Genomic DNA, 19,196 nt, shown 5'->3' with positions numbered 1-19,196 from the left:
TCTCTCAATAGAATTGATTTGGTGATCACTTTGGCGGCTTCTCCTTCCTTAGACCACCTTCACTGGTATTGATTGCTTTATGTGTTGTGGAGGGTTTTCCCCTTTCCTTTGTCGCAAGCATGAAAGTAATCCAATTCAAGCTTAAGGAGAATTAATTTAAACAAATGAAATAAAGTCACAACACCTGAAGTTATTAAAACATGTTTTATTTCACAAAAAATAGTAACAAGGAGCAACTTTAAATAAAGTTGGGTGGCAATAATCCCACTGTGTACCAACACCAAGGAACACAGACCAGTCCACCCAACTAAACATGGGGGTCTTCCATAGCTACTGTCACTATTTACTGCATCTTGAACATTCAACACAATAAAAGCATTCTCAGTGCCAGGGGGCAAACAGAAAACAGACAATTTGGGCATAAATATCAACACAATTAATTTCTTCCTGTACATTTTTACTTTCTGTGGTAAAGTCTCAGAGTGCAAAAATCTAGAGCTGGCTCACTTAAAGCACAAGTTCCTACTGATCACCCAAATTGGTTTTGGCTAGGGCACAATTACCCTCTTCTGTGGGTATTTTATGAATTTAAGAAAGTGATCACAGGTTGGTTTTTTTTTTTAAGCACTTTTCCCCTTCTTTCATTGCCTTTAACCTGTGGTAGTATAGTCTGTGTCTAGCAATACCCCAATCGAGCAGGCTGCTCTCTGGAAAGATTAATATTTTAGCTCTGGAGATTGCTATACCTGCTTAAAAGTGGACCTCTTAGTTATTTATTTTTATAGATGATATAAAGTAGGTTTCATAAACAAAGGCTTCATCTTTATCAATTAAATGGTTACCAGAAAAAAAGGATTACATTTAACACGGGGACTCTACTACCACATTAGCTTCTGTTTCCCAGGACATTCTGTTTCCCACTAGATCAAACAGTCTTTACAAACAAAAGAATTATCTTCCACTGGCTTATTCCTGAAGAGTCCACTTAACACAGTGGGTGATTTCAGGTCAAACCAAAAGATCAGCTTTAACAGGCAAGACAGCCCAGAGGGTCTGTCTAGCTGGTGGTCCCCCCTCCTCAAGGCAGTGGTTCTGACCTTGGTTCTGAAGGTACATCAAAACAGCCTGGCTTTCAGTCTATCTGTAAAGAATATGCCCATGATAGATTTACATACACTCTGTGCAACTAAATATGATGTAGGTATACTTATTTTGGTGGTCCTGCAAATCAGACTGGTTCAGTGCCTGCAAGACAAGGCTGAGAAGCGCTGCTTCAAAAGGAAAAGTTAAAAAAAAACAAAAACTAGTGCCATAAGGCACAAGCAGTTGTTAAAGTCCCCCCTCCACCTCCAAAAAGAGACATTGGTGAAAAATACCGTGGTTTGTAAGAAACAAAAAGCACAGCATTGCTTAGAAATAAGACTGCAGCTTTAAGTGACCTAATTCCTTATACAAGGCAATTATTTTTATACATACATTGACCAGATATTTATATTTTTAAAAAAGGTGAACAGTTGACAATTGGGCTATCAAAAAGCAAAAGGATAATAGTTCACATTATCTGAGCCAATAAAATACATTTTGGGGCTGAATAGCAATTGCTCAGACAGTTTTCTACAGCACAAGGCTGAACAAATTGTCCTCCAGACTTGAAGCTTTGTTCCACTTCATTTTAAAAAGGTCCATCTTTGTAGGTTTTATTGTACCACTCCCTCTGTATCAGCCATGCAGTGGTTTCATCCACTATTTTAAGCTACATATAAAAGTCATGGGACTCACTGCTGCTGGATCCCACATACCAAAAAAACAGATAATATTATAGAAAGCACTGGAACCTCAAGGTAAGTGTATCTTGAAAAACATGTTTAATGTTAGTGTGCAACCTCTACTTGTTTTAGGCCCTCTATCAACATCCTCAGCCTACAAGTCCGTTATGGAACTAGATGGTAAGTGACAACTCATGCTATATACAATTTCCCTGTTAACAGCATATGTGGTGTCTAAGACTCTTCACTGGGTTTCAAGCAAAGGAATCAGAATTTGTGCGCTCCACTCAGTGAGCACTATTTGAAAAATCTAAGATATCACTTTTCAAAAGCATTTTTACAGAAAGTGGATGCCTGAAAAAAGGCACACCAACTGCATTAGCACCCACAGCAAAAAGTCAAATCCCTTCTGAGTAAGCGACAATGCATAAGAGGAAGCTACTATGTGACTGGCAGCTACTAGAGGGGGTCACCACACTGATAACAGGACAGAATTGTTCCACCCCTCCCAGTATCTGGCCAATCAACTTATGCAGGTCAGATTAAAGTGCTGTTAAGCTGTTTTCAAACTTATATTCATGCTCTAGCAGCCAATCACTCATTTTGATTGGTAGATCCTGAAAGGATTAAACAGAGGAGAGACTGAAAAGCATCAGAAAAGATCAGAACTAGCTCTCCTCTTTATGACCTTGGCCTTGCTCAGAAATGTCTTGATGTCAAAAAGGCACTGGAAAACCAGGGACTGACTCCTCTGAAGCCATGCTCTCACATTATTATGAGCAGCTCTAGGGTGAAAACAAGTTAAGAGGACCTGCGGGTTAGCTATGGAAGTTAATGTACAGCAGCCAGACTATGGTATAGGAGAATACAGTGATTCCTGGCTCACAGCCTCTGAGAATCTTACATATTTCTTTCTTTCACACAGTGGAAAAAGGGCAATCACAGTTAGCTTCAGGGGTTCCTGTACTGGTTGAGCTAAAGCCAGCTTTTTAAAAACAGCACTCCCATTTAACAGAAGGCATGATCCTGGTTTATCTAACAAAACCAGAATTAAAAGTCCTTGCATGCAATGGGAGAAAAATCAGGATTAGCTCAGTCATCACAATTCTCACAATCTAAAGGGGCCCACTGCCACTATTTTCTTTTACTTAGTCAGCTACAGTATCTTCCTTTCAAACAGAATTGGAAACTGAAAGGATACAAACTGCCATTGAAGGTTCTTTACCTCTACAGCATTATAATACGGAAAAAAAATAATTTAAGAAAATTGGTTGTTCAGTCGAGCTGGCTGAAAATTTTCACAGAGGCCGTTACAGCTGATGCTGGGTCCCTGACCATTACTCTCACTGCATGTATCAGAGCAGTACACGAAAAGGAAGCATCACTGAACATAAAGGATATTTGCTTATGCTGTTGAAGTCTGTGGAGGTGAAAGACTTGCTTGAAAAGGTGCTACTTGGCTAGGAAGGTGGTAGAAGACAGTGAAGTTGTTCTTTTTTGGCATATAGACAAAGCTCCAAAGGGAGGCCCTAAACCCATGGGAAAAAAAGGATACTCTTATCCCTAATCCCAGGGCGATTTCTATTATGCAATGGCTGATCAAGTCACCCATCACTGAAGTACATGCAGCAGTATGTATAGATTACAATAAAGATCATGAGTGCTAAACTGATAAGGCTGCTAGCAACCAAAAGAAACACACTGGAGGTTGTGAGAGGCAACAGAGAACATCAACTTGCTAATACATTGATGTATGGCTAGCCCTACACCAGTGCCCTGGCAGCAATGCAGAAGACCTAGCTTGGATTCCTCAATCTAGCTCCTGCACCCTACAGCAGACTGAGTTTGCAGACCCTTACCCTTCCCTCACGCTCGAAACAGAGAGGCAGTCAGTCTCAGGTGTTCTGCAGATTGACTCAAGGGCAAAATCATGCTAAGTTCTAGAAGGGATCAAGATGTGTGCCTCTCAGCCAGGGAGCCTGCACTGCAATGGCTGGTTAAAAAGAGGGAGAATGAAGGCACATGGTACCTTTTCTCAACTAACTGGAAGTCCAGAGGAGGCAGGTGGAGATTTAGGGAAAAAACTTTATCCTCTGTCTCATATCATCTCTTCTCCCCTACCTGCTTCCAAGCAGAACAGTTCTCCAAGCTACTGCTGCTGTCACAACAGGCATACATGCAAGAAGTATGTTGCTGGGTGCTATCACTGCCAGGCTTCCTGAAGAACCACTAGTTGGAAATCTGAAATAATCCCGGCTGGGTTATCGTCTCTATATCTGGATCTGGTATGCTGTACTCGATGGTGAACTCCCAACAATCAGCACTAAGGCATCAAGGATGTCACAAGCTGCATAATGAAATCCTGATCACTTAACTTACCTGCCAGAATTCAGTTTCTCTTTCTGTTATCCTTGTATTTCAGTACTGACCTGCCTCCAGGTACCGTGTCTAATATCTACACAAAACAGCATGCCACATCACTCCTGGCACCGTTATTACCCTCACATTATTAAACAGTTGCCAGCACAACTCTGCCAAAAGCAACTATCATGAAATTCAACAATCAGGACTAGCCCTGGGCCATAGGTCTCTGATCTTCATGGGCAAGCAATGAGTCCTGTTATACAGATTACACGTCAAGACTATATATGTGCTAGTAAATCCATAGCTGGTCTTTGTAGGTAGATGTCCTTTATCCAAGGAAAGTTATTAATTCAGGTAAAATTGCATCACACAGTTATTTCTCACATAAAACATCAGAGGAAATTGCTGGCGAGATCTGTTGTACAGCTTGCAATCAAAGTAATTGCTGTGTGGACCTAATCAGGTGTAAGGGAAACAATTTAGGAAGAGGATATTGTAAAGGAATTTCAGAAAAAAGAAAGGGAAGATACATAGGAGGAGGGAAGGAAAACCGGACATAGGATAGAAGGTAAGGGGGGAGGGAGAAGGAAGGAGGTGGTGGTGTTATTAAACCAGTTTTTTAGCCTCAAAGAAACTTTTAAGGTGCTTCATTTGCCAGATTCCAGTCAGGATAAGGATGATGGTCTGTGTGATGGACCACCACAACACTCTCTGATTGGTGCTCTCACTGGTCATACGAAATCTCTCCTCACGGTACTGCAGAGACAAGAGATGAGAACATTAGTGAAACCACTCACACTAACATGCTATTAAGACCAAAGAGACTGGACCTTTCCTACCGCAGACATCCATCAAAGCTCTTCTGCCTTTCAAAAAAAAACAAAAAAACCCCGTTGCCTCGGCTGTCTGTGCGGTAATGCCAACATAGCCAATTCACTTTGAAAGAGCTGTGTCGGCATTTTAGTAAACAGGGGGGTTAGATTGTGAGCCTGCTAGGACAGAGGAAATATTTGTGTGTGATATGTAAACTGCTCATCTGCCTTTCTGTAGCACAATACATCAAGAACCTAAAGGAAGAAATAAGAGGCGAGTCTCCATTCCAAATTTAAGATCAAATATAAGATTTACCTATGAATAAAACAGATATTTACCATAGCTGTTTTTTCTTCAATCAAAATTTTTAAACTAAAATTAATTGCCCAATTAAAATTGTGATTGCAGTTAATTGCATTTTTAAATTACTGTGCTGGATAGTGAACCAGGTAGTGGGCTGAATATGGAGGAGGGGAGAAGTCCCCTCTCCCTCCCCCAAATCTAAGAGCATCCATTTCCTGTAGAACCGCACAGGCATACCCAAGGATGTCTTGCTGGTCTAGGGTTAGGCAAGCAGGAGCGATTTCCAGTTGCTCCTGCCCTTGCCAACCCTGGATTCAAAATGCCAGTCATAAACTGTAACAATCCAACAGTTCATTACAGTTCTGACCCCAGCAAAAGTACCAGAAGACTACCACTACATGCCATGGCAGCAATTTTGAACCCAAAGCCTGCATGGGCAAGAGCAACTGGAGTGTGTTCCTGCTCACTCTAAACTAGACCACAGGGAATTCTTGATAGGACTGGGGGGGGGGGGGGGGGGGGGTTTGCTTTGCAGGTAGTGGTTCTCAGTGACAATAGTGCTAATTTTCATCGTTGTTAAAGGTTTGTATGTTAATCATGATTGTTAAAGGGATTAAAACAGCACTAACATTTACAGATATTAAATTGATAATTTCACCTTATTCTTACCTGTTAATTTCCTTTCCTCAACCCTTGCTAGACCAGTCCAGACCAATGGGTTGTATCATCATACCAGCAGATAAGAGGCAGAGAAATTTGAATATTCCAGTGACATCACCACTATAAGGCGTGCTGCAGCCTGGAACACTTCAGTATGCTCATGCTACAGCAAGGTTGCATGCACCAACTAGAAATGAAGGAACAACAAGATCCTCGGTACCCAGCCAGGGAACTCTCAAGTACTAATCACGCTCTTCAATTTATATTTATCTATACAGCCACAGGTATGAGCAGGGAATGCACAGATAGACCTCTCAGGGCCATAGTTTTTCTACGAGGGACACTAGTCTGGTCTAATAGGAATCAAGGAAAAGAAATTAAGGAAGGCGAAATTTATTCTTACTCTTGTCATCCTGCTAGACCAATACAGACCGATGGGATGTACTAAAGTTTATCCCTCGGAGTGGGAGAAAACAAAGACCCCTCCATGATCACCCTGCCAAAGGCACTATCTCCCCACACTGAAATATGAATCCTATAGTGTTTAAACAAAGGAATACAGCAATGACCATATCACTGCCTTGCAGACACCTTCCAAAAAGGATGCTCCAATTTCCATCAAGGAAGCTACTTGCAACCTTGTTAAATGAGCTCAGAGGACTTCTTGAACCACCCTGCAATTGGAAATGTATGTCAACTCAATTGCAGCTTTAATCCAATGGTTCACTTAAGAGACTGTTTGCCCCTTACGTTGTTATGATGCGAGTTTAATCGTCAGAATTAAATATGTAGCAGAATTATTGATTATGCTGGATCAGATACCAATATAAAAATACTGCTTTTAAAGACTTATTGGGACAGAATCATTATAAACTGGTCTGGTTTTCATCCAAGTCCCTCTTTCCCCCTCCCTCTGGGAACACTTAAAGACAAAAGGGCACTGCTTCAAAGAGATATAAACTTCCTTTCCCTCCCACCTAAAAGGACTGGTAACAAAAGCTGACTAGGTGGGTCACCAAGACATCTCCAAAGATCAAACACAACTGCAGACAGAGGAACTGCAGAGGGATTGGGAAGGTGTAAATCCAGCTATTGAAGACAAAGGCTTCAAAGGAAACCATAAACAAAACCATTTGCTTGTTAAACCACTTGCTGGTTACCTCAGATAAATCTTATCAGATGTATATCTGCCCCCTCCCATCAGCTATCAGACAGGAAGACGCCAGGACATGTGCAGAAAGGAAAGACGTATAACGTGATCATGTGAACAGACTACATTAACAATAATGCTTTGCAATTACCCACAGTCCAGTGCAAACCAGGAAGCAAGTGCTGAAATTCATGTGATCGTGTCTTCCTGCAACTTGCAATGTATAAAAGGCAGGAGCTGTTCCACACAGAGACAGATTTTCTTCTCCCCTGCTGCAGCCCTGATCGTCTCCCTGCCACTGCCACAGAGACTCTACCTCCTCCTGCAACCATGTGCTCATATCTCAGCTAAATAGGCAGGCATCTCCAGACAGACTACAAGACAGATTCTTCTCTTCGGCTGCAACCCAGATCCTTCTCCTCTGCTGAAGCCCTGTTACTGCTACAGACTCTCTCTCATCTTACCTCGTGCTCCTCATCAATCAGCTGGACCACAGCATGCTTTGTAACAAGGACTTGTAAGTTAACTATAATTCATATTTAAACCTGTTGCCTTGCTTTATTTTAAGCACAAATTCTCTGTAAAGATCCTTAAGACTACCTCTTGTTTGCAATATTGATTACATTAACCGTATTATAAATAAACCCCTTTTCTGAAGCTAAATATGTGGTCTTTTCCTGTTCTTTGCACATGCTCTTGGACCTGGCAATGAAGGTTAATGTAATCTAATAAATATAGCATTCATCTTTTTCTTGCAATTGTGATTCTTATTACCTTAATAGGTAATTGGTGGAGAAACAACTAATAAATATATATCTTAAAAATTATAAATACAACGTGAAATACCAAAATGTACAAAACAAATGGTCTGACTTTGGACACTGCTAGTGACCTCCAGATAACCAAGAAGTGCTCTGTGAACAGCCAACTTATGAAGCACTCTCCCAAGACCTTCTCTCTTGTTCATTTTGAACACAGGAGGAACGACAGACTGATTCAAATGGAAGGATGCCATCTTTGGCAATAGGTATGAATATAAACAGACTCTTCTGAAAAATGCAAGAATGGATCCAGACACGAAAGGGCTGTGTGATGGAGTTTATAGAATACTGCTCCTCACCCTTAAGAAAGATCCCTTTGTAACTAACCAAGACTGCCTTAAGAGCACAGGTCCCGCCATGGGAGGAAGTGAGCTGGGTGGGGTGGAGTTGAAACCGGGGAGTTTAAAGGGAAGGGCCAGACAGAAGCGAGGGAGGCCTAGGGGAGGAGGAGACGCCAGTGTATGTCCTGACTGGATACATCAAGATGCTGTGACCGGGCTAAGGTAAGCCTTTGATGCTGATTAAACTTCACAAGTTTGCTGAAGGTCTGGCCGTACCCAGACCAGACACCACTAGAATAGAACTGAAAAGCCGTGTTTTGGGTGTGGCAACCCCACAGCCGTGAACTGTGTTTGAACCTGCCACCAGAGGCTAGCTTACTGCTGGGGGGGGGGGGGGGGGGGGGGGGGGGGGGAATTTGGTGCCTCGGGCTCTGTGAAGAAACAGTCTTGAGGGTACATGAAAATCAATACTAGTAGCCCCCACACTCTGGAATGCACTCCTTAAAAGGCTGCGCTTATCTCTACTTCAGGAAGCAGGTGAAAGCTTGGCTCTTCAACCAGGCCTTTAATGGAAGAAGTAACTTATTAGTCTCACTCACACTTACAAGGAGTGACACGGGCTGCACATACTGCAGCAGAACATGTTTATCCACTCCTACCTGAGATAATATTTAACCATCTCTCTGACCTCATGTGCTACTTTCTTTAAATCAGTCACCTTACATTCTAACTCTTCTTACTCTCTTACGTATCTGTTACATCTTTGCTTTACTCTTCATTATCAATTAAAATGTTCTATATGTATTGTGTTGACATTGTAAGTAGTATACCATGCCATACTTTGTATTGTTGTTTGAATATTTTTACTGCTGTAATTGTCTATTACTCATGTTTGATCTATTCTTTCCGTACACCGCCTTGAGTGAATTCCTTCAAAAAGGCGGTAAATAAATCCTAATAAATAAAATAGTAACTGTTGACCCTCGCTACGACTCGGGCCCTGTGAAGAAATGGGCCCAGGAACTCCTCTCCTCTTCCTGAAAATAAATACTTTGGCTCAAGGGGTGGACCAGCTAGGATTCTGAAAATTCAACCCCCCCTCCCCCAACCAAAGAAAATGTCTGAGTGGAAACCCAAAGAAACACCCAGACCTGAACCCCCCTCCCAGACTTACTTCAAAAATATGCAAGGGCTACATTCTGAACCTTAAGCCAAATCAAAGGTCAAACCTTTCCCTTGCTCTTCCTATAAAAAAGGACAAGAAAAGAGGAATATCAGCTCTGTGGGACACAACCCTCCACTCCTCTCACCAATGCTCAAATAATCACATAGAAGTCAATGATGTTGAGGGCCTGCACACCTCGAGCAGTAGCCACCACTGTGGAAACATAACCACTGAGGGTGAACCTTTGACTCTCAAGAGCCAAGGCAGAAGGGATCCGGATCCGCCCAGGGGGAAAAAAAAAAAGGAGGCTCCACCAGAAGCTTGAGCAGGTCCAAATACCAGGGATGATGAAAGTTACCCAACTAATGGCTGTGGAGAAAAGAAATACAGAGGTTCCAAAGGAGGCCAAGGCTGGATCAACACATGGATTCCCACCTCTTCTCCCTTTTCTGTGGCTGAATAAAGCGAGATAAATGCCATGAGATCAAAAAGGGGCTTCCCCCAATGATCCACAAGCAGCTGGATTGCCACAGGATCAAATTTGTTCTCTGAGGAAGTCCACTTGCACATTTTTCTACTCCCTCCATGTGAGCCACCAACAGAGCTAGAAGATGATTCTGCCAGGCTGCACAGTAAGCGTGACCTCATGGGCTACCACTGTACTTCTGGTGCCTGCTTGCTGGTCGACATACACCACCACCGTGGAACTGTTGGACCTCACCTGAATCTCCTTTCCTGTGAGAAGAGGAAGGAACTGCAAGAGAGTTAAGAAAATTGCTCTTGTCCTAGCTGTCCAATCGACCATGACTCTTCTGAAGAGGATTAGTGCCCTTGGACTACACAATGGACAAAAAAGAAAGGACAGCTCAAAGAGGAGATCAAGAAGTCTAATATAAACAGCTTAAACGACCTGACACAGCCGTGTTTCGGCAACAAGGCCTGCATCAGGGGTCAATTGGATCTCTTGTGTTGTGGCTGGTTGGCTTAACCAAGAGAGGTGTAGATGTGTGGCTTCCGTAAAATGAAAAAACTCTGGGCTACAGAATGCCGTAACGGCAAAACTCATGTAGGACGTCAAATAATGGGCTGGAGAAAGTGGGGAACTGTTTTTTAGGTCTCGTTAAGGCTGCTACAGCCATTGGAAAAAAAATGTGTACTTGATGAGAGCAGAGGATTAGGGAAGGGGGCATAGTCCCATTAGAAGGTACTGAATTGCAGATTAGGAGGATAGTGGGGGGGGGGGGAAGAAGAAAGGGCTTTAAGAGGGTATATTGAGTATACGTAAGGTGGGGGGGTTAATGGAAGGGTTAGGAGGAACTGGGGGTAGGTAAAAAATGCTTCAGGGACCTCATGGGAAAAAGGGCAAAGATGTCGTTATTCTAGAGAAAGGACAGTCTTCAGAGAAGGAGATAGAGGTGTGTGTTGGGGGGGGGGGGGGGGGGTTGGTGGCTGGGACAGTCCTCCATATGTTGCCAGTGTATGAATACTTCTGGACAAGTGTAAGCTACAATCACACTTGGGGGCTAAATTATGGATTTTTTGTTTTTACAATATTTCCCCAGATGGAGGTCTCTATTTCTGGACTGCATAAAGCTCTTAAATTGCTAGGGCAGATTTTAATGCTTTAAAAAAAAAAAAAAAAAAAAAAAGACGAGAGGGTGAATCGGGTGTGGAATTGAGGGGATGGAAGTGGAAACCAGTATCAAAGGCATACTGAAACTACTATATGATGCAAATTCAAGGAAGTGTTATTTCCATAATTACTGTACACTCTGTCAACTCTATAAGGCAGAATATTTTCCTACTGACCAGTGTCTGAAATGTAAAGCAGCTAGAAGCACTTTTTCCACATATCTTCTAGAACAGCTCAGTGGGTCAAGATTTTTGAAAGACATTGAGGGACTATATGTTCCAGTTGTTCTGGATATGCCAGGTAGTCTGAACATAGCAGGGAAAGGCTGTTGGTTCGGAAGCCGAATCTGTTGGGGAGAAAATGCATTCTGCAAACATGGATGTCCTCAGAAGCACCCTCATACTGGCAATGGAGGTTGACGATTCATCAGTATGTGGATTGGGAGGCAAGGGAAGGTGTAACGGACAGACAAAAGTTTGATTTTAAATAAGATGTGAAGCTGCCTGAGGGGATGTCAGCCCACGCATACATGGGTGTCCCTGGTAGCATTTGGGGGTTCATTGGGGGGGGGGGGGGGGGGAGAGAAGGGAGACTATAAGAGCCAAGACCTCTCTTCTCAATGGGTTAGTAAGGGTTCCCCCCTTTAGCGAGGGCATGAAAGAGATAAAGCTTTAAATTCTTCAAGGTTGTTCAGTCTGTGCAATATACTATATATAAAGATGGGAATAAGTATTATTAAGATTGTTTGGTTGTATGTTTCTATTCTCACCAATAAAAACTGTTTTAAACTAAACTCCCAAGGACTGGACCTGGAACCCATCACTGAGTACAGCAAGATGAATTTGCAGCTCTGACTCCCCGAGTTCCTCCCTTTTTTGTCAGCTTGAAATGAAGGCTGCCTCGACTAGCAGCAGGATTTCGGACAGTAATTAGCATCTCAAAAAACAGAATGGCCAAAGGAAGGAGCAGGGCAAGAATGACCTAGGCTTATCTTCCAGGAGTCTTTGCAATTTCACTTCCCCTTAATCCTTAATCAAACTTCTCTAGGTCCTCCCCAAACAACAAATCTACCTTTGAATGGGAGCTTTCTTAGCTGAGACTTGGAAATTGCGTCAGAGGCGGTTGGTGGCACCCGAAGAAAGGCCCCTGATGCCACCCGAGGCTGCGTGTCTGGATTGAATACAGAAATAAAATAAGGACTGCAGGAAGGGCCCAAAGCTGGCATAAGGCAGCTGCATTTTAAACATATAACACACATACATAAAACTCATACAGACAAGCAATTTGGGCATTTTATGTGTGTAAAAATATGGTACTTCAAAAGGATTTTTCCAGAGATGCTTCACCTTACAACCTTTGAGATCCTTAAGGGGCACTCCCCATTTGGGTAGAATAGTAGTTTTTTTTTTTTTTAAATAACTGTCATTATTTGAGCATCCGCTTTAGGCTAACTACTACTACTAGTAGTTAGCCTAAAGCGGATGCTCAAATATCAAACTCAAGTCCTACATCCAGAGTATCCCAATCAAAGCCTCAATGGACTGATGGGCTTTTCCCATACATCCATAACAGAATCTCATAGGCAAACAAGATTTCAGGAAAAGAAGAAATACTAACAACTTCAAGGGACTCAGGGCTGATGCTCAAAGCCAGCATTAAAGACTTGTGCTGCTACTGAATGCTATGGTTTCAATGTGGGCAGCTAATTAATGTTGCAATTTTACCATGGAATTAATTAGTTTGCTGCTCATTACTCCAAGCATGCCACGACAATTATCCTACTGCAAAGCTTTGAGCATTGGCCCCTTGGTTATTAGCGTTGGAAGTTTGTCTGTATGAAGAAATCAAATTAACATGGGATCATCCCCTGCATCCACAGGGTCTCTCCCTCCAATGGCACCTTCAGAAAGGAGGACCTTTAAGCTACTGAAGATGCTTGTGCAGAGGGAGCAGACAAAAAGTAGACATCTAGATTCCCAATTTTCCAACTGATCAAGTCTCAAACACTTAGCAGCTGAAGCCTCTGGCGAGGATTTAGATGCAGATGTTTTCTCTTGTGAACCCTGCGCTCTCTAATAGCTTGATGTAACAAAAGGGCAAAATCCAGAGAAAAAAGGCCAATTAGTCTTGAAGCTCAAACGTATCCAGAACAAGTGCCACTGATGCTGTTTGAACATCTGATCTCATTTGGGAACCACTGGTTGAAGGGAGTTTTTTTTTCTGGAGGTGGGGGGAGGGGAGGAATCCAGAGACCTGTATTTATTTATTTATTGAGAATATTTATATCCCATATATTCCCAACATAGCAGGCTCTATGTGGCTAACAATATTTAAAGAAATAACATCATACTAGTGCACGGTCAGGACAGAGAATAAGGATCAACTTGGGGAGGGGGGGGGGGGAACAACAGGGGAAACGAGGGACGGCAGAAAGTTAAGTTACTGCGGAGTAAGTTTTATCACAGAGATAAATCTTGAGGAATTTCTTAAACAAAGTGTGGTCCTAAATATACCCCTAAAGCTCAAATGCTAGCCCCTCTGATCTACTGAAAAACAGCAAATTGTTTCAGGAGGGGCACCATCAAAACCATACATGAGCTGCATAACCAGCAGGTGGCGATAGGGCAGAACACCCCTGCAAGACTGATCTGGTGAATACACCAAAGGCATGACTTCTTAAGGAGCCGTCCAACCAGTCATGGACTTCTTTCACCACCAACCTTCCCTTAATGGGAATGGTAGTCTTTCATCACTGAAGATCTCAAGGCCTCCACCTTAGGGAATGCCAAAAGCTTGTTCAAATCCCCCTTCCTCCCCTGCCCCCTTGGGAGAGGAATACAGTTATAGACAGAGTATGATGTCCTTGAGAACCAAAATCAGGAGCTTCCCACTTGACCAGAACCATCTGTGAAAGAGCTTGGTGGAGTGGAAAAGCCTTTGGGGGGTGCTTCTGGAGGCCCTCCAGGATCAGGTCTCCATCAGATAGCTCCAGCTAGGCTACCCCTGAAATATGGAAACCCTTGACCACCACCTGCTCTGCCACTGTGGCATCTAGGCTCTTTATACCCTTGAGTGTCATCACTTGCTGAATCCAAAACCACCCCAAAGAGACCAAGCTACTCAACGGACAAGGTCATCTGAAGACAAGCCAAAGCTGCTCATACAATTCCTATATCTCTTCCTTGATCTTGGTTTAAACCAGGGCTGTGGAGTCGGTACAAAAATCCTTTGACTCCGACTCCTCAGTTTATGGTACCGCCAACTCCTCAGTTTTTAATATGTATTTTTTTTGCATGTTGACTGAAAGAGTGCAGCATGCAAGGCTGCATGTTAATGGTTGGGTTTAAAATCTATGTCATTGTGACTTTTTATTTTATTTATTAAAGAAACTATAAATATTCATTAATTCTAAAGTTTAAACAAAAACACATACATAAAAAAACAAGGTTATGTTTATTGTTTTTTTTATCAACTATAAAGTCATCATAGCATTAGCAAGTATAAACATTTGGAACAATCACATCCTTTGGAAATTAGAACAAAATCAAAGTTAACCTACATAAACCAAAAACATTTGGAAAACCTAAAACAACTTATATATTATTTAAACTTGGCATATATAGCTGTAGAATAGCTGTTAAACATAATCCAAAATTAACTAATATATTGTTCTTAGAAACAGAATTGCTTCTGCCAGATCCTCCTTCATAGAAGCCCTTAAATCTGATTTGATTATTTTCAGTGCTGAAAACAGTCTTTCAACACTGACTTGGGTGGGTGGCATTGCTGTTACGGTTCTAGCTGCATCACTGACAATCTCTGGATAAACAATGATGGTTCTTCTATAGTAAGTTTTGATGAGCGGTCAAACTTTCCCACTTCTTTTAATCCTTTAAAAAACTCTTGCATGAATTACTTTATATGGACATTTATAGGTTGCTTTTCCATGCTTAACTGACATCGCTTTGCTTTTGAAGCTTCCATTTTGTCCAAATAGGCTTGAAAATTCTCTTCTTCATTTGAAGAGGATGAACCTGAGTTACCATTACCACCAGTATTTATAGCTTTAGCTTCATCCAGTGGTTTATGAGTTTCAGGTAGCAACCCTTTCATGAGAACTGCTATGTCATAGAGTGCCTGTTTTCCTGTAGCAATTTGGTCACTGCTCAACAAAATTCGGCTCATTGGATCAACATAAATAGCAGCTAAGAGAATTTGATTATCCAGCAAGAGCTCCTCTCTTTTCCTCATTTAAGATACAATGCCATCAGCAATTAACCCCCCACTTTTGTTAAGGTTATATATCAAGCCCTTCCATTCCAAGAAGAATTTACCTGGTGTTAAATCTTCATATTGCAGCTTCTTGGTAACAGCATAAGGGTAAGAAAGTAGCCTAATTCTGTAACTTGAGCCCACTGGTTTTCTTTTAATGACACATTTACATTGTCCAGTTCTTCAAGAAAGTCTTTTAGTTCAAGCAAACGCTTTATCATCAAGTAAGTGCTTCCCCAGCGCATTGCTTGATCCAAAATGGCTCCTTTTCCAGCACGTCTCTTCAGAATAGCATCTGTTTTAGGGATCCTGGCTGCAACAGCTACTTGCCTCAACTTGCTAATTAGTGTAGCTACATGACGATCCTTCAATCCATCTCTTATTGCTAGATGCAGAGTATGAACAGCACAACACATATGTTGAATGGTAATAAGCTTAGATGCTTCTTCAGCAATATCATCCAAACTTTCACAGCTTTCTTGAATTGCAGAACTGTCATCTTCTGATATTTGTATGCTGCTTTCTTCATCAACTTCCTTCATTTTTTCAATTGTGCTTAACATATTTGAAGCATTATCAGTTACAATACATAGAATGTGTTCCTTTTTAATTTCAAAATCTTCTAAGACACCTTCCACTAACTTCTGCAGATACTCACTGGTATGATGTGCCTGAGTGTCCTTTACTCCTAATGTCCGGGTTATTATTTTTTTGTTTTCATCAGCAAATCTAACATTAATTGCAAAATAATTGACTCTGTGACGTGTGCATGCATCCATTTTAATAAAGACAAAACGCCCCTTCAGACTTTTTCTTAGTTCTTCCTTCTTACATTTGGCCCCTTCAAGTATAAGTTTCCTTATACTTTCTCGTTCCAGAGAAATTCCAAGCTTTTTAGCCATTTCTCCATTTAAGCCTAAAAAGGCTGGTTGTGAAAAAAAAGATAGTGGTATACTATTCTTTACTGCCATTTCAATGATGTGGTTTTTGAAATTTTCTGGTGTCATTGTTATAGTAACTTTGTCAGCTGTAAAAAATCTTGATAGTTGTGTCTGGCCTCCAGTAGATTTCTGATCTTTTATTGACCCTGAAGTAGATGGAATGTTTTCATTGCTATCTTTCTCATTCACAGCTTCTAACACTTTAGGATGGAAACGCTGCAAGTGTCTTTTTAAATTTGATGCTCTTGTAGGTGCATTTTTTTCATAACCACTGAAACTGCTAATTTTTGCATCACATGCTTTTTCACCATCATCATCTTCTATAATACACTGACATACATAATGTTTCCCTCTGTTGATATTGTAAAGTGTTCATAAACAGCAGACTTTGTCATGTTTCCTGACATTCTTTTTGCCATTGTGAATGGTGTGCCACTTCCACTAAAATATAAAGCTCTTCTTGCAGAGAGAGAGGAAGTTGGGTGGAGTCTCTCTGCTGCCTTATCTGTGTGTGCTGAATGATCTTCTCTTGGAGCTTAAGTTCACTGTGGGGTCAGAGAGGAGGTGCTCTACAGCAGGTCAGTAAATGCAAAGGGAGACTGAGCAGAGGGAAGCTCTCCAGCAAAATAGTTCAGCTGGACTTCACACTAGTGAAACAACTAGGTACTAAGCTTTATTCACAGCAGAGAAGTACTTTATTCAAATGTATGAGGAGTCGGAGTCGGTACATTTTTGCCGACTCCAACTCCGACTCACTGTACCCAAAATTGCTGCCGACTCCGACTCCACAGCCCTGGTTTAAACGTTTAATAAAAAATGTTTGAACAGGAGAAACAGCCTGAACATGGTAGGGTGCAAATTCAATGCAGGGGAGGCCCCAACCCTATTTGGGAAGTAAAAATCCCACTGGGCAAAGTGACATCCAGCCTAGAAGGAACTATATAGGAGCCACATGGTCCTCTAGGTGGTGTACTCCCAAAGTGTCTACCATGGAACCAAGGATCCACTCAAAGCTGAAGCCATCCCAGTAGGAGCTGGCCATGGTTCTCATGTGGTAGCTTCCCCACTGTCGACCTACCAGCATCAAGGAGCTGGCCTGGTGCGCTGTCTTGGGACTCCAATCATACCCAAGCTTGCCTGCTTACCACAATTCTAATCCAACTTGGCCTCAGTGGCTCTGCAGCTTGTCTGTGCCCAGCTCCTTTGTAATTAAAAAGGAGGTGGCAGCCGTTTGCCTTTTTTAAAAATTTATTTATTATACTTATTGGCTTGCAGAGTGAACTGGGAGAGGGGGGGCACCATCCTCCTGAGCTCAACTAGGGGCAGGCTCATGGATCAATTCCCAGGAGCACTAGCCACAAACTCTTACTTCAGAACCACAACCCATAAGACTACAGCCTAGGGAGTTAGGCCTATCCTCCTATCCCGCTGCAAGCAGAGAAATACTGAAGTGATCTAGACTGCATCACTCTTTATAGTGATGATGTCACCGGAATATTCAAATTTCTCTTCCTCCCATCTGCTGGTACAGGGACATAACCCATTGGTCTAGCTGCTGTAGTAGGATAAGATAATAAAATTTACAGAAGCAGACTGCCTTTATTTCATTTCAACAAGATGAATCACTAATCAGAATGAAAAGAACTCACCTTCTCTGGCGCCCCAGGTCATCCCATGTTTGTCACATATAGTGCTGTACAACCCCCAGCCTCCCCCCCCCCCCCCCCCCCCCCCCATGCATGTGGCCATCCCTTTCTTACTCTTTGGTAGTTCTGCTCCTTCTGAATCTGCTCCACCTGGTCCAGTAGCTGTCTGACTCTCAGTTGCAGTTCCGTCAACTTGTCCTTGGCTGCGATCTCAGGGTAGTTGTTGGCATGCTCCCCAACCTGGATATCCAGATGCACCCTCTGCGGCAAGAAAAATCAGCACATTTCTGTACCCAGACCATTTTACACCAATATAAGGCATACTGGTATAGTCAAAAATCTCATTCAAAGCCTGAGGAAGAGCTGCAACTTTAGAACCTGTGGTTAAGATTTACACTTTCACTCAGCCCATCTTCCCGAGACCTTCCATTCCCTGTGGCCTCAGTGTCCATGCAAATGAGACCACAGAATAGAATGCCAAGAACTCTTAAGTAGCAACTGCCTACAAAAGTAGATGTTAACAGTATTACTGCTGCTGCCCCATCAACTGAATCTCAGAAACACTACCCTAAATAATCAAAGTATTTGCACAGTGATAATACACAGGATTCAGGTATACTACAACTAACAATACTCTTAATAATCATCAGTACTAACATGGCACCTGTCTACTACCGTAACATGCCTCTGCAGAATGTTCCACCAACAAATATGTAATATGCATGAGGAGAAAGCAGCTCCTAAACCTAGTGGCCAGAGCATAGTGCATTAGGTTTCAGTTACACTTTTGCATAGCTCAACCGAAGCAGGTAACTTTCACATCTGCTTTGTATTCTAGGATTTTTGTTACGTTTTAAACATTTTCTCTTCACCTTCCCAACTGCAATGAAATCAGTACTCTCAAGAACTTTATCAAAAGCTGGTGGATGTGCTCATATCATGCATCAGACAGAGGGACACACTCATGAGAGTTAAATCACAGTGCATCTAGTACCTACTCTATCCAGTGAATTTGTAAATCCAAAATATTCATCAATCTTTTAAATCCAGCAGAACAAAAAACACACATGGTTAGTACATACACTGAAGTCTCTCTCCAAGCTATTAAAAAAAACCAAAACCTAGAAATCCATTTCATTCAGCGAAAAATAAAGAATTTTTCCTCAGTGGACTTGCCACTTACCCCCCCCCCCCCCCTTTAAGCCGTGCTGGTGGCTGCTGGTGCGGTAATGCCCACATAGCCCATTCAAAGTGAATGGGCTGTGTTGGCATTACCGTGTGACTTTGTAAAACGGGGGGGGGGGGGGGGGGGGGTGAATTTGGAACCCAAAACAGATCCCCAATAGACATATTTTGCTGAATAGGCTGTTTCAAGGGATAT

General features: G+C 42.2%; 1 protein-coding gene across 1 annotated transcript in view; it reads right to left on the bottom strand.

Moving 5' to 3' along the window:
• Window positions 1-185: 185 nt before the first annotated feature.
• TMED4 (transmembrane p24 trafficking protein 4) overlaps window positions 186-19,196 on the bottom strand; it is a 30,135-nt gene continuing 11,124 nt past the window's right edge. Inside the window, exons 4-5 of the mRNA XM_030201753.1 lie at window positions 17,930-18,076; window positions 186-4,886 (exon numbers count right to left, since the gene is read on the bottom strand). Coding sequence (XP_030057613.1) covers window positions 4,737-4,886; window positions 17,930-18,076 — 297 coding nt within the window. The 3' untranslated portion in view covers window positions 186-4,736. The remainder of the gene's footprint in view (window positions 4,887-17,929; window positions 18,077-19,196) is intronic.

The sequence above is a fragment of the Microcaecilia unicolor genome, chromosome 4 (assembly GCF_901765095.1).
Source record: "Microcaecilia unicolor chromosome 4, aMicUni1.1, whole genome shotgun sequence".
NCBI lineage: Eukaryota > Metazoa > Chordata > Amphibia > Gymnophiona > Siphonopidae > Microcaecilia > Microcaecilia unicolor.
Note: the sequence above shows the minus strand (reverse complement) of the source record. Positions and strands in the feature narration are given on the sequence as shown.